Source organism: Canis lupus, chromosome 11 (genome assembly GCF_011100685.1).
Source record: "Canis lupus familiaris isolate Mischka breed German Shepherd chromosome 11, alternate assembly UU_Cfam_GSD_1.0, whole genome shotgun sequence".
Lineage (NCBI taxonomy): Eukaryota > Metazoa > Chordata > Mammalia > Carnivora > Canidae > Canis > Canis lupus.
In genome coordinates, this window is record NC_049232.1 from 2800182 (window position 1) to 2823076 (window position 22895).

A 22895-nucleotide genomic window follows, 5' to 3' on the forward strand; every position below is an offset into this window, starting at 1 on the left:
AATTATATTTTTAAAAATACTCCATCGGGGCATCTGGGTAGCTCAGTGGGTTAAGCGTTTACCTTCAATCCAGGTCATGGTCTCAGGGTCCTGGGATCAAGCCCCTCAGGCTCCCTGTTCAGTGGGGAGTCTGCTTCTCCCTCTCCCTCTGCTCCTCCCCATGCTTGTGCTGCTTCTCTAATAAAATCTTAAAAAAATTCTTTATAATCCATTCCCTTGCAGGTAACCTTTATTTCTTTATTTTGACTTTTATATTAAGTACCCTCTACCCCTGCTGGTTTCACGTATCTTTAAGTATTTCTATTTTTCCTGCTGTATCTAGCAACTGGCTCTTCCACTGCTTTTGCCTTGGACACACACACAAAAGGTAAGGCTCAGTTCTGGGGGTTTTTCTGCTCTCCTCAATAACACTTTATTTTTTTTTTTTAATTTTTATTTATTCATGATAGGCACACAGTGAGAGAGAGAGAGGCAGAGACACAGGCAGAGGGAGAAGCAGGCTCCATGCACCGGGAGCCTGACGTGGGATTCGATCCCACATCTCCAGGATCGCGCCCTGGGCCAAAGGCAGGCGCCAAAACGCTGCGCCACCCAGGGATCCCTCCTCAATAACACTTTAAACTGGTATTATTGATGTCTGGCTTTCATATCTCTGATAATCTCACATCTTAATTCTTTGTCTTTTCCTTGGAGAGGATTCTTCAAATTTATCTTCAAGCTTACAGAATCCAAATTATAAAGTGATTATTTGTCCACTTTGTTTCTAATGTACTTTATTCTTAAAAAAAAAAATGGCCACATGGGGCACGTGGATGGCTCAGTTGGTTCAGTGCTGGACTCTTGACTTTGGCTCAGGTCATGATCTCAAGGTTGACATCAAGCCCTGTGTCAGGCTCTGTGCTCAGCACACAGTCTGCTTGAGATACTCCCTCCCCCCACTCTCAAATACATAAATAAAATATTTTTAAAAATACAATTTTAAAATGGCCATGTATTTGAGAAGAAAGGTCTACATTATGTAGAGCATCCTTAAAGAAGTAAGAAACATGCTGTCCTGATGCAGCAGACTCTATGTGGCCAGTGTGGTATAACTGGAGATGGACAAGTTTTCTTCCCTCTCTCCCACTCTCCCTTCCTTCTTCCTGTCCTTCCTCCTTTCTCTTTACAGTGAGGAAATAAAGACAAAAATATTGTAAAAAAAAAAAAGGGGGGGAAATAGGAATTGTTCTTACTGTTCAAGATTATAAAGTCTAAAGTGAAGTATACAGTGTTTAATATTGCATTACAACACCACTTCAACCTTAATCTCTCCAGCAGTGGATGATCTAAATGACATGTCCCTGCACAAATGTGGAATGGAGGCTGATGGACTGGCTAGATTTGGGGACACCAGGTATACTGTGTAAAATCCCACCCAGAATCCTACTGTGAAAGTGAATGTTCTCATAGAAACATGCCATAAGCTATTTACATTTTCTTGTCCTATATGAACTCTCTTAGAAGTTTAAAGTGTGTTATAACATTCAAGTGTGATTACAAACGTTTGTTTAGGAAAAATAACCCAACTGACATAAGCAAAGAGATGCATGGAAAGGATGGTGTTGGAATATAGGGGCTGGAGGGGTAATTCTATCCCGGTCTTTCTGTCACATAAATTTATGGAGTGAGTCATGAAAACTTGCCGCTTTTAAATTGTATATAATTTGCTTCAATTTCTTTTGCCCGTATCTTTTTAAAAATAGGCTCCATGCCCGATGTGGAGCTCAAACTCATGACCCTAAGATCGAGTCACGTGTTCTTCCAACTGAACCAGCCAGGCACTCCTTTCCCATGTCTTTCTACTTAACAGAGATCACAAACAGCCACTGATGACAGAGCAGCTTTTAGACCTCTTGCCATGGGCATGACAAGGGTTTCTTCTGCCTTAAGCAAAATGAAGTTCTTGGGTATGGCACACAGTAGGCACTTAGAGAGAAATAAAAATGGGGTAGAAATGATGTGTGGTTGTTTGAGAAGATAACAAAAATGTTTCTTGAGGTGGGGTAATGATGGTGGTATAAATCTAAAACTCCCATCATATACTTTAAAAAAATACAATAAAGGATGAGGAAAGAGGCAGTAGTGTTCCTAAAATGGATATAAAACCACCACCAGGAAGAGAAAGTACATTCCATGTGTGAAAATATACAAAACTGTACAGATGTTGAAGAGAATGGAATATAAGTGCTTCAAAGCACATGTAGAATATATAAACAACTCCTATAACTTGTTAACAGAACAGCCCATTCTAAACATGGGCAAAGGATCTAAACACACATTTCTCAAAAAAGATGCAAAATGGACAAAAAACATAAATGACAGGTTCAACATCACTAGTCATTGGGCAATGCAAATCATGACTATTATGGAAAAAAAAGCCAGAAAATACCAAGTGTTTGGCAGAGATGTAGAACTAACCAGATTGGAAATGGAACCTTTGTACATTGCTGATTGGAATGTAAAATGGTGCAGCCACGATGGCAAAGAGTTTGGCAGTGTCTTACAAAGTTAAATATCCACTCTTCATATGACTCTGCAATCCCACTCTTACATATTTACCCAAGAGAAATATCTACACAAACACTTGTATGCAAATGTTCCTGGCAGCACTGTTCACAATTGCCAAAATGTGCAAATGACCCAACTATCCATCAACACATGAATAGATAAATAAAATGTGGTGGATACTTACAAAGGAATATTAGCCTTAAAAAGGAAGGAAATCCTGACATCTGCTATAATATGGATGAACCCTGAAAACATTATGCTAAGTGAAATAAGCCAGACACAAAAGGACAAATATTATATGATCCCACCCATGTCAGGAATCTAAAGTAGGCAAATTCATAGAGGCAGCAAGTAGAATAACAGGTGACCAGGGGCTGGCAGCAGGGGAAATGGCGGTGTTACTGCTTATGGGTACAGAGCTTCTATTTGAGACAAAAAGTTCTGAAAATAGATTGGGGTGATAATTACAAAACATTGTGAATATCCTCAATGCCACTAAGTTGTACACTTAAAAATGGTTATAATGATAAATCATATGTTGTATATATATTTTACCACAGTTTTTTTTTTTTTTTAAATACATGCAGGAAGTGAAGAGATATCCATGGGAAGGTAATGCTGTATGGGGAAAATACTGTTAATGGAAGGATAGGATGTGGAAACCATGTGTTAAGGGGGAAAGTAGCAAGAGGAGACAGAAGATCCCGCAAGAAAAAGAGAAAAATCCCCGCAAATGGTTTTGACCCCACAATTCCTCCTCCAACCCCCACGGCATCACATCAAGAAATAATATTTTTCTATATATACAGAAGTAGGTCTGGGTGACTTAAAGATCTTAGATTCAGTCTCAAGCTTGTGACAGAAAGGGCACCAGAAATGAGTTTGCAGGGGCTCTTGAGGCCAACTCTGGGACAGTTTTGGCATCAACATACGTAACGATATTAGCAGATTACAGTCTGTTGAATAAGAAGCCATGCTTCCAGTCATAAAAACTGGAATACTTCCCCAAAGTGGAAAGCTAATTAATAAGAGTATAAGAAATGATGAATTATGAGATCTCCATCAGGAAACCATTGTAATAATAATAAAGCAAGTGTCATTAATAGATGCTGCAAGTGGCAGAGTTGAGTTTGTCTAACACAGATATACATGCATACGCTCACAGGATCTGCTCATGGTACTAATGACTGAAAAGAGTGGGAGACCAGGCAGGCACCACTTTAACAAAGACAAAGCTAAAATCACCAACATCACAAGGCTCCCAATGCAATAATACAAGGAACTGAGAATACAGTATTGCTTTGGTGATTTTCTGACTAAAAAAGCACAGCGTAAATCTAACCATGGGGAAAACATTGGACAAAGCCAATGGAGGGACAGTCTAGGAAAAAAAAAAGATCTATTCATTTCACAGACCTCTTTATGTTTGGTAATGCAACAGCCAACAAGAGAAGGGCCCAACCCACCTGAAAAAGTGGACATTTTAAGTCATTTAATTAACTATGAATATTATAAATTCAATGTATCAGGCAAATCAATCATATTCTAAAAGGTGAAACCTATTCTTTTTCAGGTTACTTTGAAAATGGCCTATTAAATACAAACCATAAAAACTGACATTCTCTTATGCCTAGTCTATGTCTAGACTGCCTAGATTCTGAACAAATCTCTTTAATAAGAGAAACCAGGCAAATAGAATATGTTCACAACTCAATAATAAGTCTTCATTTGCCTAGTTCTCTTATGTATATTTTTTAAATTTTTTTTTAAAGATTTTATTTATTTATTCATGATAGTCACAGAGAGAGAGAGAGAGAGAGAGGCAGAGACACAGGCAGAGGGAGAAGCAGGCTCCATGCACCGGGAGCCCGATGTGGGATTCGATCCCGGGTCTCCAGGATCGCGCCCTGGGCCAAAGGCAGACGCCAAACCGCTGCGCCACCCAGGGATCCCTAAAATTTTTTATTTATTTATTCATGAGACACACAGAGAGAGAAGCAGAGACACAAGCAGAGGGAGAAGCAGGCTCCCTGAAGAGAGCGGGATGTGGAACTTGATCCTGGAACTCCAGGATCATGCCCTGGGCCAAGGACAGACGCTCAACTGCTGAACCACCCAAGCGTCCTCTTATGCACATTTTTTAGTTTTGTGTGTGTTTCCTGACATGGGATAGGAGCCAATCTCTCTTCCTCTGGTGATCTAGGGAGATGAATGAGAAGGCAAAGTATAGACAGGAGAGGGAGGTGTTGATAGTTTTGTTAAGAAGACAAGTTTAAATTCAACAATGGACTTTATGATCTTGGGAGGTCTTTGAGAAGCACAATTGGTTGAGCATCTGACACTTGGTTTTGGCTCTGGTCATGATCTCAGGGTCATGGGACTGAGCCTTGAGTCAGGCTCTGCAATGAGTAGGGAGTCAGCTTGAGATTCTGTCTCCCTCTCTCTCTCGGTTCCTTCCCCCTCCTCACTCTAAAATAAATAATATTTTTTTTTTTTAAAAAAGAGAGAATATTATGACCTTGGAATAGTCCTTGGGTACAACCTCTTAAATGATATTCACTTGACCTCAGGTGATCAAGTAGTAAAGTTCTGTTGTATCCTCCCTCAAATGACCCAGTATAGAGTTGGGGGGAAAAACAAATAAGCAAAAACCCTCTATTTAATCATTTTTACTGATATACACACTGGTCTTCCTACTGATCCTCATTCTGGCTGGCCCGGGCAACCTCTTCCTGAGAATGCAGGCTTTCAGGCATCAGGCAAGCTAAGGTACCCCATGCTCCTCCCCAAGTCATTTCCTTACCTCATAGACAAAGGCAATTACCATCCTGAATTTTATGTTCGTGTGGTAATTAGTCTCCAAATATGGTTCCCACACTGAACCACAACCCCAGTATTCACACCCTGTGTCATCTCCTCCCCTTGAATCTGGACCACATCTATAAGTAATTTTTCACCAAGAGGATACAAAATCAATGTCATTTGACTTCCAAAGCTGAGTTTTAAGATCTGCAACTTCTACATAGGTCACTTAGAATGTTGGCTCTTGGGAAACTGCCTCAGAAACCAGCCACCTTTCTGTGTGAAGCCCAACTGCGCTCTCAGCAGCAATCACTGGGTGCCTGCCACCCTGGACACCAAGCTCAGGTGAGCTGCAGCTGCCATCTGACTGCATATGCATTACAGACACCACGTAAGAATTGCCCAACTGAACCCAAATATGGTAACAACAGTCTTAATAAATTGTTGCTTTAAGCCACTAAATTTGGGGATGTTGTTCCACAGCAACAGATAGCTAGAATATTTTGTCATTCAATCACCTGCTATTTTTAATATCTTGGCCACATGTATAAATCACTTAAAATAAATTTAATTTTGCAGAACATATTATGATACCATATGTTGTTTCCTATGACTTCTGAAAAGTCAACAGGCTGTTAAATTTATCTGTTTTCACTTATAGCCTTAGTTCATTCATTTTCCCTGATGTTCTGTTGTTAATATTCCAAAACTATCGATTTTCCTATTAAGAGACATTCAGACTACTTCCAAACATTAGCTACAATGATCAGTGCTGCCAAGAATATCTTTATATAGGGACACCTGGGTGGCTCAGCAGTTGACCATCTGCTTTTGACTCAGGGAATGATCCTGGGATCCAGGATTGAGTCCCAATCAGGCTCCTTGCAGGGAGCCTGCTTCTCCCTCTGCCCACGTCTCTGCCTCTCTCTGTCTCTCATGAATAAATAAATCTTTTTTTTTAAAAGAGTATCTTTATGTAAGTCTCTTACTGCTCATATGCAAACATTTATCTATTATATAAGAGGAATGGAACTTCTGTGTTTTATGATATGCACAAGTTCAACTATATAGGATGCTGATGGTTTGTTCCGACTAGCAGAGTATGGATTCCAGTTATTCCACATTCATTCCAAAACTCAGTAATATCACACATCTTTGTCTTTACTCATCTAAAAAAAATAATAAAATTTGGGGTGCTTGGCTAACTTAGTGAAATGTGTGACTCTTGATCATGGGGTTGTGACTTCAAGCCCCATGTTGGATATAAACATTACTAAAAAAATTAAAATAATGTCTATTAAAAATCTATAAAATCTCATAAAATCCTATCTGTAATCCTAAATTCCATTTTTAGGTATCTTTTTCATGTTTTTAGAAGTATGTATTTCCTCTTTTGTGAAATAGTCATGTATTTGAACCACTTTTTTTTCCCTACAAGTTTGTCTTTTCAAGTTGATTTGCACAAATTTAAAAATTTCCAGATAGTAATAGTAAGCATTTGTCAAAAATGTTGTGGGAAAATCTATTTTATGTCTTGACTTTTCATTTCCTTTGTGATATATTTTGATGACCAGATTTTTTTTTTAATCTGAGCAAATATATAAAAAGATTTCATGGCTTACCTGTATCCTGTTTAAAAAATCCTTCCCTATTGTGAGGTCATAGTTATCCTTTACATCTTCTAAAATACACAATTTTGCCTTTTACAGGATTCTTTTTGTGGTGAGGGTAAGCATCCGATATTTCTTCTATGTGGATGAACTATTTTTCTCAGAGCCATTATTCATTATTGAATAATCTGTTCTTTCTCTAAATTCCTCCTGTTGTGACTACTTTTAATATTTTGCCTTTTTCTTTTTTACCTTTTACCAGGTTAAGTAAGTTCTCTCCATTGCTTGGCTAACAGTTTTTATAATGAATAGGTGCTGAATATTTTGGTTGCTTTGTCTCCGTTTATTAAGATGAACATATGGATTTTGCACCTTTTATCTGTCCAGGTGGTACACAGCATATGTAAGTTTCCTAATGCTAAATAGCCCATCCATTCCCATGAAAAATCTACATTTATTATGACACATTAACTATGTTGAGGTACTTCTGGATTACATTTACTCTGTTTAGGATTTTTACATTTTTGTTCATGGATGATATAGGCCTGCATTTTTTTCTTTCTTGTACTTCCCTCATCAGATTTGGGTCCTGGGTTACATGGAATCATTGTGCTTGTACATTATCTCCTCTGGAAGATCCTGCATAAGACTCAAATGCCCTGTTACTTGCAAGTCTGGTAGACCTCAACTTAAAAATAACTGTGCCTAATATTTTCTTTGTGTAACTCTATTCAGATTTATTTGAGGCAATGAACTTTTTAGGACTATATTGTTTCTTGGAGATGTGATGGTCTGAATGTGTGCCCCTTCCAAATTCATATTCAAACCCTAACCCCAAAGATGATGTCATTAGGAGGTGGGGCCTTTGGGAGGGGCTGTGATGGTGGTGGAGCCTCCCTTACTCCTTCTGCCATGTGAGGATACAAGAAGCCACCAGCTAGGAACCAGCAAGAGGGTCCTCACCAGAACACACCCATGCTGGTACCAGGACCTTGGACTTCCCAGCCTCCAGAACTGTGAGAAATAAGTTTCAGTGGTTTATAAGCGGCCCAAACTTTTTTTAATGGTATTTTTTTTTAATGGCAACCAAAATGGACTAAGACAGGGAAGTTATATTTTCCTAGAAATCTTCCCAGAAACTAGAGAATTTAAAAGAATGGTTGTAGGGAAAGGGGCACTGCAGTGGAGAATTACATGACCTAGAAAAGTCTCTTCCCAACGAGTCTGAAACAGGAAACAAAAGTTGAATTCAATGATTTTTGCTTTAGCTCAGTCTCCACCCCCAACAGTACCTTTTCGGAGGTATATTTTTTAACTCCTTGACAAAGAGAAAGAACTTACCCATTTTAAAAACAAAACAAAACAAAACAAAATAGTTATTTCAGTCCTTAAGTGTTTGCCCACTCCTGATACCAGACAAAACTAGAGGTCACTGCTTCTGTCATGTTCAATGATTTTAGTTTGACTTGGGAGATAACGTTTTAATGTTGCTGGAATTATTATTCACATTTTAAAAGTGCTGAAACATGCTAACTTGTTGAAGCACGTAACAGTCCATTTACTGAACTAAGAGTCTGAATTGGTCTCGTGGCCCTCAGAGTGCAGGAGGGAGGGAGTGAAAGTTACTTGGTTCACTTTACCTCTAGCGAGGACAAATGGTGATCCACACTGTTCCTGGGCCTTCCTGGTGGACAGTAAGGAGAGAGCTCAATGAGGCAGGCACAGCCTGGGTGCCAAGAGGCATGTTTCCATGGCTACACTGTAAGATCACTGCTCACATTTATCAGTAGATTATCTTGCAAAAGCAGTTGTCTGAATAACTTTTAATTCTCAACCTAACACAGCAAAGGTAATCATTTTATGATAAAACCAAGTGAAACACCCTACATTTTGTGTTTTAAAATAAAGTGACTTAAGATCTGCTTCAGAGTTGCAACCAGTAGGGAAAAAACAGGACTGTACACCTGCAGTTTATGAAGTGATTTTCTTTTCAGGTAAATAGCTTAGAAAGCAAAGAAACAACCCCCCAAAGTTTTCACAACCACCAAGTACAGGATTTGCCTTTACACTATTAAAAAACACATTTTAGTGACAGTGAGGTAGCTACAGGTCAGCTGCTTACATTTCTTCTCCAAAACATTCTTCTTAGGATAACTGGCTTGCATAACACTCAAATATAATTTCAAAAAAAATAGATTCCCAGATTAATCTAAAGTCTAGATTTTATGGCTGCACTGTTACATAAATCCACATGCTTCCTGGTGATGCTTGCAAAAACTGGGTGGGGGAGCTCCTACTGCAAGTCACTAGGAAGATAAGAGAACCTTACACTTTCTCTACTTTATAGTCAGTAATAACTTAAAAACTGTGAAAAAAAAAAAAAACATTTCATGGAACCTTTCCTAATACACCTAAGGTTACCTGCATCATGAAGTCTCTGATGTCTGATGAGGTCTACATTCTGAAGTTTAACTCACAACTACTCTTCATCACTTTCTGCCCAGGAGGAATTTTTTTTTTTGAAATTGACTCTGGAATGAACTTCAGTTGGAAGGTTTTCCACATGCATTTTGTTTATAGTTTTTCACCACTGTGAGTCCTCTGATGATTGGTAAGGGAAGAGCTCTGGCTAAATGCCTTCCCACAGTCTTTACATTTATAAGGCTTTTCTCCTGTATGAATTCTCATGTGTGTCATGAGGGATGAACTCTGTCGGAAGGCTTTCCCACATACTTTACAGTTAAATGGCTTCTCTCCAGTGTGGATTCTCTGGTGCTGAATGAGGGCTGAGCTTTGGTTGAAGGCTTTTTCACAGTCATTACATTTATAAGGTTTCTCACCAGTGTGAATTTTCCGATGGGTATTAACTGCTGAGTGGGAACTGAAGGCTTTTCCACATTCTTTACAGTTATATGGTTTCTCTCCTGTATGGATTCTGTTGTGTATATTAAGCCGTGAAATCCAGGAGAAGGCCTTCCCACATTCATTGCATTTATAGGGCTTTTCTCCTGTATGAATTCTTTGATGCTGTATTAGAGCAGAGCTTTGGCTGAAGGCTTTCCCACATTCTTTACACACATAAGGCTTCTCCCCAGTGTGAATTCTCTGATGTATGATAAGGGCTGAGTGGTAACTGAATACTTTCCCACACTCATTACAATTAAAGGGTTTCTCTCCAGTATGGATTCTATGGTGTCTACTAAGCCGCGATATAGACGTAAAGGCTTTCCCACACTGACTGCATTCATAGGGTTTCTCTCCAGTATGAATCCTGTGATGTTGAATAAGAGAAGAGCACTGGCTGAAGGCTCTCCCACACTCGTTGCATTTATAGGGCTTTTCTCCAGTATGAATTCGTTGGTGATTATTCAGAGATGAACTTCCTTTAAATGTCTTGCCACACTCGTTACATTTATAGGGTCTCTCTCCAGTGTGCATCCTCTGATGTCCGATGAGTGATGTGGTGAAACTGAAGGCTTTCCCACATTCGCTGCATATGTAAGGTTTCTCTCCTGTATGAACTCTCAGGTGCTGAGTGAGAGATGAGCTTTGGCTGAAAGCTTTCCGACATTCCTTGCATTTGTAGAGCTTCTCTCCAGTGTGGATTCTCTGGTGTTTGCTCAGGGAAGAACTGTGGAGGAAGATTTTCCCACAGATGTTACATTTGTAACATTTGCGTACTGTATTGACTCCCAGCTGTTTAAATAAAACTGAATAGTGCTGTGAATGGGGTTTCCTTCCTCTGGTAATGAGTCTGGGTTTTCTAATAAGGGATGGTTTCAGATTGAGATTTTTCCCAAGCTCAATACTTGTAAAGCTCCTCTCCCTCATGTAGGTGTTTTTGATGGTGACCAAGACTTTCCTAAAAGGCTTGTTCTTTTTGCCTTGTTGTTTCTCTAGCTTGTTCTCATTTATGTAGGCTTTCCCCAACTTGAAGTCAAAAAAACTGTCACCTAGAAGTTTATTCATTACTTCCTGATTTTCTTCTTCAGAAACTGTGGTTTCAAACAAGTTCTCCCATCCTAAAATAAACAAAACAGGTTAAGTCTCCCTTGCACTGAGAATAAAGAAAAAGGACACAGAAATATACAAGCATCACTAACAAATACATCCTTGGATTTTTAGGATAGGGTGAGGAGAAAGGAGGGCAAGAGAAAGAAGTAGGATGGGAGATATGCCTGGGTGAAGGGGGTCCAAGGAAACCTGTACACAGGTAAGCTCAGAGGGAAGCTCCTCCAATGACAGCCGCCAGGCCTGCTCTAGTAACAAAGCTCACATCAGCAGGGTACAGAGCACTTCCAAGTACAGCAGGTTGCTTTGTTCCTCAGCAATCTCTCCCACATCACTCACCAGTGCAGTCAAGGTCAATCCACGGGAAAACTGCAAAGAGGTTCTAAATAGAAACTGGAAGAGCCACTGGCCTTAAAAAGCTCTCTGAAACCAACAGCCTCAATCAGTGCTGTTTTGGAACTCCTGTGAGTGCTGTACATGGTGTTATAATGGACACTTACTTACTCATTCAAGCTCTATTTACTGAGTAGACACCATGCAAAGGTCAAGATCAGGATTATGGAGAACATATCAGACAGGAATCCAGTTTTTGCAAGGTCTACGTTATAGCAGCAGGGTATTGACAATGACTAAACGACCAAAGAAACTGGGGATGACAAAGAAAATCAACAAAAACAAGGTAATGTACACTATGAGTAAACAAGATGATGTTTTAAACTGGGTGATAAGGAAGTAAAATTAAAGATGGGATCTAAATAACAAGAGCTGGCCATGTAAAAATGTGGGTGTGAGGAGGATTCCAGTCAGAAAGAACAGCTAAGGTAAGAGTAAGCTTTGAATGTTCCAGGAACACAGACGTGTCCACTGTGGCCTGAGCAAGAGGGAAGAAGACAGTGTTTTGAGGTGAGGAAAAGAAGTAGGCAGGAGCCGTATCACGTGGGGTCTTGTAAGCTATGGGAATATATCTGGAATTTCTTTGGAGGATCACTGCGGGTTAGGAGGCACAGGAAAGTTTTGTTTAAAGAGGCTCACGATGGAGTGACAAATGGACTGTAATTGAGGGTGTGCAGACGTTGAGCAGCCACTGATGAGTCTGGATGGGGTGATAGTGATCTGCACTGGCACAGCAGTAGAGGGGGGCATATTTGTGATGTTCTGAAGGCAGAGATGACAAGTACTTTCACCTATGAATAGGACATACAGCATACATCAAAGAGAGGACTCAAGGCTGATGTACAGCTTCTGGTCTGGGCAGCCTAATAGAGACTGAGGTCATATAACAGTATGGGGAACATGGTGGGGGAAATTGCACTCCTGAGGATAATTTTCAGCCCACTTTTTGACCACTTAGGATACAATGCAAGGAATGGTATCACTGCTTCAAAATGAATGAATGTATGTTATGAAAGAGTTTTTATTTTCTTAACTAAAAAGGAGATATATAATCATTGTAAGAAAAATACAGAAAACTATAAACATGAAAGTTGAGTTCACCCATTCACAAAATACACAAATATAATCATTGCTAGATGTAGAATTTAGCTCAGCAGAATTTTTCTGGATATAAGAAAACACTTTAAAAAAAAAAAGGGGGTTGAAACTAAACTTCCCATTACCCACTCTTCACTTAAAAAATTGTGGGTTTCTCTTTATGGCAATAAATGAAGGCTGACACTATCGTTTTAATGGCAATGTAAGATTTCAAAACACAAACATAATAGTAATTTAATAAATCCCCTTTAAGAATCATTTAGCTTTCTTCTCTCCAATGATCCCTCATGTTATAACATTATTTATACCACCTTTGCAACTCTGCACAATCATGAAATTAATTATTTCCTTAAGATAAATTTCCAGACCTGAAATCAATTTTAATAAAGTCAGACCATCCTGCAGAAAGACAACACCCATCAAAATCTGATGAAAGATACTCAGGTATCACTCGGAGCAGTAAGAAAACACTGGATGTGTATTTCTTAATTTGAGATAATAAGGGGAAAATGATATCTCATTGCTTTAGTTTGTATATCATTAATTATATGAAGTTAAATAGTTTTTCAAAGAATCCTGGGTAAACTTTTTCAATTCACATTCCTTGACTTTTTAATGATAAAACTCATACCTTTGTGCTGTAATTATTTACTCTCTGGACCTTTTCTCTGTTTCTCTTTATATTATACCTTCATTTTCTATAGCCACTACAGGAATCTTAATACAAAAAACTAGAAACTAAAAGATTATGATAGTGCAAAAGATTATTTAATAAAATACGGCTTACCAATACAATAGAGCTCTTTCAAAGAGCTAGGTCTCTACTTAATGAGAGCTGAATAACTCGAGGGCATTCACAATTTAAACAGATTTGACAACAACATGTATAATCAACCTCTCCATCTCTCCCTCTCCCTCATGTACAAATACAGTCAAGTAAATATTCACAATCTGGGAGTATAAAAAGTAAAATATCAGCAAAGGTTCATCATGGTTGGTTAACAAAACTTCAGGTCAATCTCCTTTTTTGCTCTTTTTTTATAACAGCACATACATCTTACATAAACTAAAAGTAGTCAAAGTTTTAAAAAATGCTTGCAAAAGAAGAACACAGTGTATCTGATACTAATGATTTCTTTACCAATCAGAAAACTCTGAGCCAAATCTGAAACTCACCCATGGCTACCATGCTGGCCCTTACCACAGACATAGTCACTTTCTAAGGTTCTGACTGAACTTCTATTTTATTTTATCATTATTCTTACACTTAGGTGCCTTGAATTGTTGGTGGAATATGGTATAAAATATTAGTATGTGGTAGAAAAAAAGATCTCTGGAGTGAAAAAAAGACTTGGCTCTTCAAAGCAAAGTGCCCTGTGATGCCAAATTACAATATTAAAACAAAACTCCTTGATACAGCCTAATGAATCTTCTGAATTCCAAAGGTAGGGGATCCCTGGTTGGCTCAGCGGTTTAGCGCCTGCCTTTGGCCCAGGGCGTGATCCTGGAGTCCCGGGATCGTGTCCCACGTTGGGCTCCCGGTATGGAACCTGCTTCTCCCTCTGCCTGTGTCTCTGCCCCTCCCCCACCGTCTATCATGAATAAATAAATAAGATCTCTTAAAAAAAAAAAACTTGAATTCCAAAGGTAAAGAAAATACCCTAGACTACTCTCGACAGAAGACAAAAAAAGGAGGGGGAACCGGATTTCTATTCAGTAGAGGAAAAGAATCAAGCTAATACAAGACTTTTTATCAAAGACACGAGAGCCAAGTGTGAAGGAAAGAAATATTGATGGCAGTTTGCTAGACCCATAATTCTCACTGGAGAGGTCAAAGAACTGATTTTAGACATGTCCAAATAGAGCATACACGAACCTTTGTGAAAACATTATTCAAGAAAATACTCCAGTCAAACCAAAGAGGAGAATCTGAAGCTAAAGCTCATGAATGGAAACACCTGACTGAGCTGACCCAGAAAGCCTGTGTCCTGCCACCGAGAGGAAGACTGGGTGAGCAGCAAAACTCAAAGGAGAGAGCCACACTCTGGTGCTAGAATCAAAGACAAAACAAACCAAAACACAAAACCAGAATGACAACACCAACACCAAAAAAAAGCAGAACAGCAAATGAGAGCTTACTGACCCAGTAACCCAGAAGAGTTTGAGAGACTGAGAGGTATGTCCTAGCAGTCAGGGTCTGGAACATATTATTTTGAATATTTTCACACAAAATATTTAGTACAATGCCCTGTTGAATATCTGCAAACCTTCTGCATAAATTTATCACCATTTTGCTACCCTTGCTTTCTCACTCTTATGTAGTATATAAATACACATAGATCTTTTCTTTTTAGCTGAATCATACATAAGTTGCAGACCAAAAAAGCCAAACAAAAACCCAAAATGGAACAATGAGGGATGTACGGTAGTGATAGAAGGTTTGTTCAAACCACAAAGGGAGGATAATTTAGAAAAATAATTGGTCCAGCAAAAGCAAGAAAAATGGGGGATGACATGACTCACAAACCTTTATGCATTACACATGGTGTTACATTTTCTGCATTCACACTACATAGGACAACAGAGACAAGTGGGTCCTTCCTGAGAGAATTCAACTCTCCCTCTGAACCTGCCCAATCAAGGACTCGAAAAGGTAGAGGGAGGATATGTCCTTCCCACTGTTTCCCACCTGGCCTGGTACTCTAGGAGGGCCCTGCTCAATGTCTCCTGAGCACAGGCTCTTCGCTGATCAAGCAGCACCCAGGCAGTGAGAAAACGCTCTGCCCGCTTTCCAATCACGGGCACTCACCTACACAGGGGCTTTGAGAAACTCCATTTTCGACCATCCAGGGGTCTTCCCCTTGCTGTAACTGGAAAATAACCTTTGGTTTGGAAAACAGAATTCCTGTTTGTGAGCAAGAAGAAGAGAATGAGTCCGTGCTGCAGACATGAGCAGCTACCCTGACACATGGATCCAGCACCAGGGCCTTTGTGGCAGAGGGACAGCTGAAGGAAGGAGACGTTTGTTCAGAGAGGGGCTTAAATGACGCTCCTACAGGATGGGGGTCTCAGGAGGAAAGTCAGGGCACTGGCTGTGTGTGCCTCTAATTTGGAACCCTCTTGTGAGATCCAGAAGAGTTCTGGGGCAAAAACCAGCGAAAGCACACACAGGCTGCCCAGCATCGACTCCACCAAACCAAGACCTTTCCCAGCAGTAGAGGGGAACAGCAACTGCCACTCTCTGAGCCCACCTGTGGGGTGAACCTGGACAAGCCCTCCAATTGTCCTCCTTGGAGAGGGCACCACGACACTCCCCCAGCAGATGTCCTTACCCAGCGAGACCAGGGTGCCATAGTTCTCCAGCATCACCTCCCGGTACAACATTCTCTGTGCAGAGTCCAGGTGCAGCCACTCGTCCTGGCTGAAGAATACGGCCACATCCCTGAATGTCACAGACTCCTGCAACAGCAAACCCATTCTTGCTCACCTGGACCATCCCCCCGAGGGGACGGCTGTGCAGCAACCCTGTCACCACGCAGGGTTGTGGGCATCTCAAGGTGAGTCTCTGTCCTTTCCAAATGTTGTCCACACGTCCCCGGTGGGGGGCGGGGGAGGATATTCTAAGGACCCACCCACCCCCCAGGATGCCTAAAACTTGGATAGTACTGTACCCTATATATACTGTTTTTTTTTCCTATAAATACAAACCTCTGATAAAGTTTAACTTATAAATCAGGCACAGTAAGAGATTAACAACTAATAATAGAACAATTCTGACAATACACTGTACCAAAATTTATGTGAATGTGGTCTCTCCCTCTCATAACATCTTACTGTGTTGTACCTACCTTTCTTCTGCTCGTAATAGTGTCACCAGCTAGACCCCAAGACCCAACCTTGACTGTCCACCTGCTTGGACTCACCGATCTTTGTCCCACCTTCTTCCTTAAGCTCTTCTTTACAGCTTCTTTCTTAACTTGGGCAAATAGAAAAATGAAACCACCCCTCCAGCAGTAGTGACTATCCTGACAAGACCTCCAGAGCCAGCCCAGACCACCCAGACCAGTTGGAGTGTAACCGCCCCCCAGCCTGTGCAGATGGACCCTGGAATGACAGACCTTTACCTCTACCTCATTATAATACTACAAACTCCGCCCAAGGCGAAGCCCAGGCCTCATTTACAAAACATGCACTACAGTGTGTTTAGACATGTTTCCTTAAGGCACGTGCACAACCTTATGCCCACCCTTACATACAGAAACAAGGATCCCTCTTTCTAAATATTCATCTTAACTCTGAGTAAAAAGAAACCATCCACCTGGCTCAGGGAGTCAAGTCTTTGGAAGCCATTCCCGGTGATGATCTCATCTGCTGCAAATAAAACTTCCTTTGCACCCCAGCTCACCTGGTGGGGTTTCTATCTGTGGCTCAGCAAGGACTGAATTCGGCTGGTGTGGTTCCAGAATGAGAGGGTAAAGTGCCCACACCAGGCAGGGTGAAGTGCAGTGAGGCGAATGATGCAGGCTCTGTGACACTGCCTTCGGCTGCCCCTGACCTTCTACAGAGAGGTAAGAAGGAGGATCACCTGGTAACTGGAACCACTGGAAGGGAAACCATGGATGGGGGCGGAGGTACTGCAAGTCTTCAATAGCTCAGTAAGTCACCTGCCAGGCTCGCAGCTCGAGACAGCTTCCCTGGAGACCTGGGAGCCATCTCTTTGAATGTGCCTACCTCTCAGTCTCCTGGGAGGAGGCGGCCTAACTGGTCATCTGACCAATGTCCAAACTGGGTTGGAGCCACTTAACCTGCGAGGGAGCCTTCTGTCTCTGCCATCTCCTCAGTGGATGGCTGGCGATGTACAGGACATTCTGGCCTAATGCTCATTCAACCTTATTTAGTGTTAAAAGCGTTTTTCTTTCTCTTCTGCCTTTGTGGAGAGGTTTCAGGGTTTTCATTCTATTTCCCTAAGTGCCATGAAAGGGTCAAGAAGGGAAGAAAACACGGTGGACTAGATGCTTCATTTCCCTCAATCTGTCCTGAGACCACTGCCCAGTTGCGACTCCTTTTCCTTACACCAGCTCTATGAGCTGGGTCCTGCTCAAAGGCCCGTCTTCCAATACAGTAGACCCTTGAACAACATGGTTTTGAACTGTGTAGGTCCAAATACATATAGATTTTCTTTTGATAAATACACTACTGTAAACATATGTTTTTTTTGTCTTCAACTTTCTTAATGACATCTTCTCTCTACCTTGCTTTATTGTAAAAATACAGCATAGAATACATATACCGTACAAAATATGTGTTAGTTGACCATTATTGGTAACAGTAGGCTATTATGTAGTGAAGTTTTTGGAGGAGGTCAAAGTTTTACGTGGATTTTTCATTTGCCATGATGTCGATGGAGCTAGAATACATTATGCTAAAGTCAGTGAGTTAGAGAAAGACAAATACCATTTGATTTCACTCATATGTAGAATTTAAGAAACAAAATAGATGAACATAGGGGAAAGGAAGGAAAAAAAAAAACAAAAGAGGGGGAGGCAAATCATAAGAGACTCTTAGCCATTGAGAATAAACTGAGGAGTGATAGAGGGAGGTGTGCAGGGAATGAGTTAGATGGGGGACAGGCATTAAGGCAGGCACTTGTGATGAGCATGAGCACTGGGTGTTGTATGTAAGTGATGAATCACTGAATTCTACTCCTGAAACTGAAATTCTACTCCTGAAACTAGATATATGATATATGATAACTAACTAGAATTCAAATAAAAACTTAAAAAAAGTTGTATGTGGATTTCTGACTGGTGGGTGGGGGCAGAGGGGTCAGAGCCTGCACCCTTATGTTAGAGCAGGCAGTGAGTTAGGTTCAAGTGGACACCTGGGGGCCAACAATGAGGAAGTTGTGACCAGCTATTGGGGAGGTCAGAAGCTGTCCTGGTAGCTCTCCACAAGAAGCTGGATCAAACCACAGAGGCCCACAATGGCTGATACCAGGACAGGAAACTCCTGACCAAGTTAGGAAGAAAAAGCTGAAACCCTGCATTTGTGCCCCAAGTAATGGATATTCTACCCTCTGGTTAGCAACTGTCAATAAAAGATAGAAAACTCAAACCCCGGGGCACAAAGCTCTCTCTCTCAAGCTCATCTGTTCTCGTATCTTGAGAGTAAACTTTTAGCTTTAATAAGCTTTCCTGCTGTGTCCCTCACCTGCTGTGTTGTGTGTCCATCCTTGAATTCTTTCTTGAGGCAAGACCAAGAACCATCAGCAATTCCTTTAGGACAGGCTGGGTCGAGACCCCAAGGCCTTCCCAGTTCACCCCGCAACACTTAAACCCTGCATCGCTCAAGAGTCAACTGTACTAGAAGCATCCCTGACCACACTTTGCTGATTTAGAGGTCTTCTTTCTTGGATCTTCCTAGAAAATCACCTGGACTCCTACCAACTACAACTCCAGTTGACTGGCCCTTAATTTCTTGAGAGCGCCTTACATCTTCTCTTTGAATTCCTAATGTTATGGAAAGAATTATCGGACTCCCCCAACTTTCTACCCTTCACAGGGGAAAAAACATATCTAGATCCCTCACAAAGCTCTGTGTATAGCTCTGGCACAGGACATTGAATTCCTAATCAACAAGTTTAAGTAAGGAATTCCCAAGGAGACTGGCCCTGGCACCAGAGAAACAGCTTCCTTCCAGAGTTACCTGACCAGGCCCCCTGCCTTGTAAAGCTCAACAATGGCCTCAGCATGTTCACGATCTCCAAACCAGGAGGACAGTTGAAGAAAGAAGCCTTCACTCACCTGAGCATGGACCGGCAGCAACCTTGTGGCCATCTCTTCCTCTCTCCTGCCCCTCCTGGGAAAGGCACCTGATACGGAGAAAGAAAACTGTGAGCAGTCTGTCCATCCTGTCGGTACTGCCACCTTCGTGAGGCCTAACTTAGAGATCCCACACACTGAGCATGCTGCAAATGGAAGCCAGAGGGAGCCTGGAAGCCCAGGGATTCCGGAATTAGAGGGTCTGTGGGGATGGCCACCAAAACCAGGAGTGGGCAGCAAGCTTACTTCCAGTCGCTGGGCCTACTACCTTTCAGCCAGTGGTTCGTGAATAAAAGTAAATCAGACTAAGGGATGAGAACCATCTGATGTACATTAGAACATTACATGTACTCTGATGTACAGAGTAAAGGGCAGTCACGTTGCGCCCACAGAGATATTTAATGAAAGTGAGCATAAATATTCCACACATCTGCATTTAAATATTTTGAGCTATATTACAATTACACTGTATCTAACCTAATATATAGCTATATATAATGCACAACAAAATATAACACGATAATTATAATAATTCTAATCTATAGGAAATTGGTGTCCTTTTCAGGAAGAGCCAACCACAAATTAGGTCCCTCTTCCCCTTGGAAATTGTGCTTCCTTTATGAAGAAAGAGTTCCCAAACCTCCTTAATAGAAACAAAAACATTACCCGTCCTCTCCCGGCTCCAAAAAGCCCCACAAGGCTCACAAGAAAGAGCATCAGCGGCTAGCTCTGAATTTTAAATTTAGAGAAAAGGGAGGTAATTCAGCCAAAGGACAAAAATAATCTAAATAAGCAAACAAAAACCATAATAGTCAAATCACCTTAGGATTCACTCTGGGAGAGGAGTGCCTCATAAGCAAGGATGGCAAAAACTGAGCAACGTAAAGTGGAAACTCGGGGCGGGGCCGGGGCCGGGGGCGGGGGCGGGGGCGGGGGCGGGGGCCGACCGGCAACCGCTACCGGCCAAATACCGCCCCAGGGTCCACGAGGCCTCCCACCAGGCAGAGCTCCCCGCCAGCTCGGTCCCCAGGCCGCGGCTCCAGGAGCCCTGCCCGAGGCTGGCGCCGACAGCTCGCATTTCCGGGGCCGGGGGGCCGCGGGCGCGGAGACCTCCCCGGGGCACCGCCCCCGCCGCCGGCCGCCTTCACCTGCCGAGGCCGCCGCAGCTCGGACGCCCGCAACCCGGACGCGCGGCTGGGACTCGCGCGGCGGCCGGCCCTCTGCCCTGGCCCCGCCGCAGGCGCGGCACATCCCGGGCCCGCTCTCCCTGGCGGCCTGTACCTGGGCCCGCCGCCACGGCCAACTCCCAGCGGCGGACCGCACCGGAGACGCGCAGGACCCCTAGCCCCGAGACATTTTTCGCCGCCGCCGCCAGGCCGCCGGGCGCGACCGCGCCTGCGCACGAGAGACCAACCGGGTACCCCGGCTGAACCGCTGAGCTTTTCCTTTCGGAAGCTCCAGCCCAGACACCGTCACGCGACGGCGGCTTACGGGGTCCGAAGAGGGCCAATAGCGGCAAGGCTGGAGAAAGCCGACTTGCGGGGAGCCGGAGGCGGCCCGGGGCCCGTTTTTCTGTGCGTCTCATCGCGTATCCGCTCGGGCGCCCTTGTCGGGAAAAGTGAGCATGTATTTAGAAATACGGAAAATTAGCTGCTCGCTGCTGCTTGTTCTTGGTTGGTGAGTGGAGCGTGTCAGCAAAAGTTCCTGGAATGCCGAGATGCGACCCAAGGCGAGGGAGAGCCTCGCTGCCGGCCGGTTTGCAGCCCCGGGGCTTGCGGTCTTGAGCTACGAACCGGAAGTACTTCCAGAGGGGAGGGTTCCGGCGCGGGCTCCCGAGGCACGGACCGCGGGTGGTGAGCCCTTCGCGAGGCTGCTCAGACTCGGGCCCAGGCTTCAGGGGCCCAGTGACCTCGCTCTTCCGAGCAGCTTCGGGATGGGCACCCCCGGAGAGCGCGGTAGGGCGGCCGCTAGCGTCTTTCTGCGAATACTGCTCGATTCGGGCAGGCTTGTCGCTTTCGTTTCTTGTGATCGTTCGGCCTGACTGAAATGTTAGTTTTGCTCCCTTGACCTGAGGGAACCCATCTTGTTTGATAGCTGTTGCTCTGTAATTATTGGGGGTTTTTGTCCTCAGCTGTTAACTTTTTTTTTTTTTTTTTTTTACAGATTTTTGAATTTCAAAAAAAATAGGTCTCCATGTCGTAACCTGCACAAGATGTATTTTTAACTGACATTCACGTTGGGTAAGAACAAAAGCATAAACCCAGCATTTGCCTTTTCACAACAGTCGTTACTTCTTTTTAAAATGGCTCCTTTATTTGTTTTTAAGATTTTACTTACTTGAGACAGCGTGAGCCCGAGGGAGCGGGCAGAGGAAGAGACCCTGCCGCCGAGCAGGGAGCCGCATGCAGGGCTCTATCTCAGGACCCCGAGACCCTGACGGGAGCTAACGGCAGCCGCTTCACCGGCTGAGCCGAGCCGTCCCGGTGCCCCTAAAATGGCTCCTTTGAATTGTCGAGTTTGTTTTCTAGCATTGACTATAATCCCCTTGCAAACTGCATCCTCAGTGACTGGTACTGTACAAACCAAAGAATATGTGCTGCATGAGGGATGAATGATCTTTTAAAATAACCAGCAATACAGTTTACGAAACAGAACGAAAAACTAAAGGGCATTTGAAGGTAGAAAACAAAGAGATGAACTAAATTATGCCAGGAAAACAATAGGAAGAAAAATCTGGGATCACCGTGTTATGTCGAACAAAAATTGCAAAAAGGATGCAAGGCAAACACATGTATTTGGAGGTCTTAGGAATTACAACTTGAGAGACATAGATTTGAGAGAAGACCCAAATAGTGCTCTGCTCTCGGGGACATGGGAAGCGGAGGGCTTTTAAAAGCAAAAAGGGGAATTCCAAGAAGGTTTACATAAATTTTGCAAAATTATGATTGGCATAAAGAGTCTAATTTCTGTTGAGTTCACAGCTTGCCATCTGGGGCTGCAAGAAGCAGGATATTTTGGTTTGGAGATGGGCTATATTTAAAGTATTGTGTTTTGCATAGAGGTGAGAGTGCATAGGCCCCATGTCCTTAATGCCCCCCCCCCATCATCCTCCCACCCATTTCATTTTAAATGTGCTGTCCTGATAGGAATGACTGTTTCAGGTTTTTCCTTTCACAGTTACAATTAGACAAAGATCATTTCAATATACAGATAATTAAATTAGACAAAATGAGTTGTTTTTTATTGGTAAAAGATAATACAATCACTAACCATTAGAGAAATACAAATCAAAACCACATTGAGATAGCACTTCACATCCATTAGTATGTCTGCTATCAAAACAAAACAGGACAGTACAATGCAGCAAACAAGCATTGGTGAGGACATGGAGAAATTGGAATCCATTGCTATGGATTGAATGTAAATGGGAATGTAAAATGGTGCAGAAGATACGGAAAATAGTATTTTCCTCAAAAAAATTAAAAATAGGATTACTATATGATCCAGCAATTCCTCTTTTGGGTATATTCCCAATGGATTTGAAAACGATGGTTTAAACTGGTATTTGTTCAGTGTTAATAGCAGCATTATTTACAGTAACGGAAAGATGGAA

General features: G+C 42.3%; 1 protein-coding gene across 1 annotated transcript in view; it reads right to left on the reverse strand.

Moving 5' to 3' along the window:
* ZNF879 (zinc finger protein 879) overlaps positions 1 to 21045 on the reverse strand; it is a 38406-nt gene extending 17361 nt beyond the window's left edge. The window contains 5 exon segments of the mRNA XM_038551797.1: positions 9548 to 10981; positions 15271 to 15366; positions 15794 to 15920; positions 19265 to 19332; positions 20564 to 21045. Of these exon segments, the coding sequence (XP_038407725.1) occupies positions 9548 to 10981; positions 15271 to 15366; positions 15794 to 15920; positions 19265 to 19332; positions 20564 to 20867 (2029 nt within the window). The 5' untranslated portion in view covers positions 20868 to 21045.
* Between the last annotated feature and the right edge of the window lie 1850 nt (positions 21046 to 22895).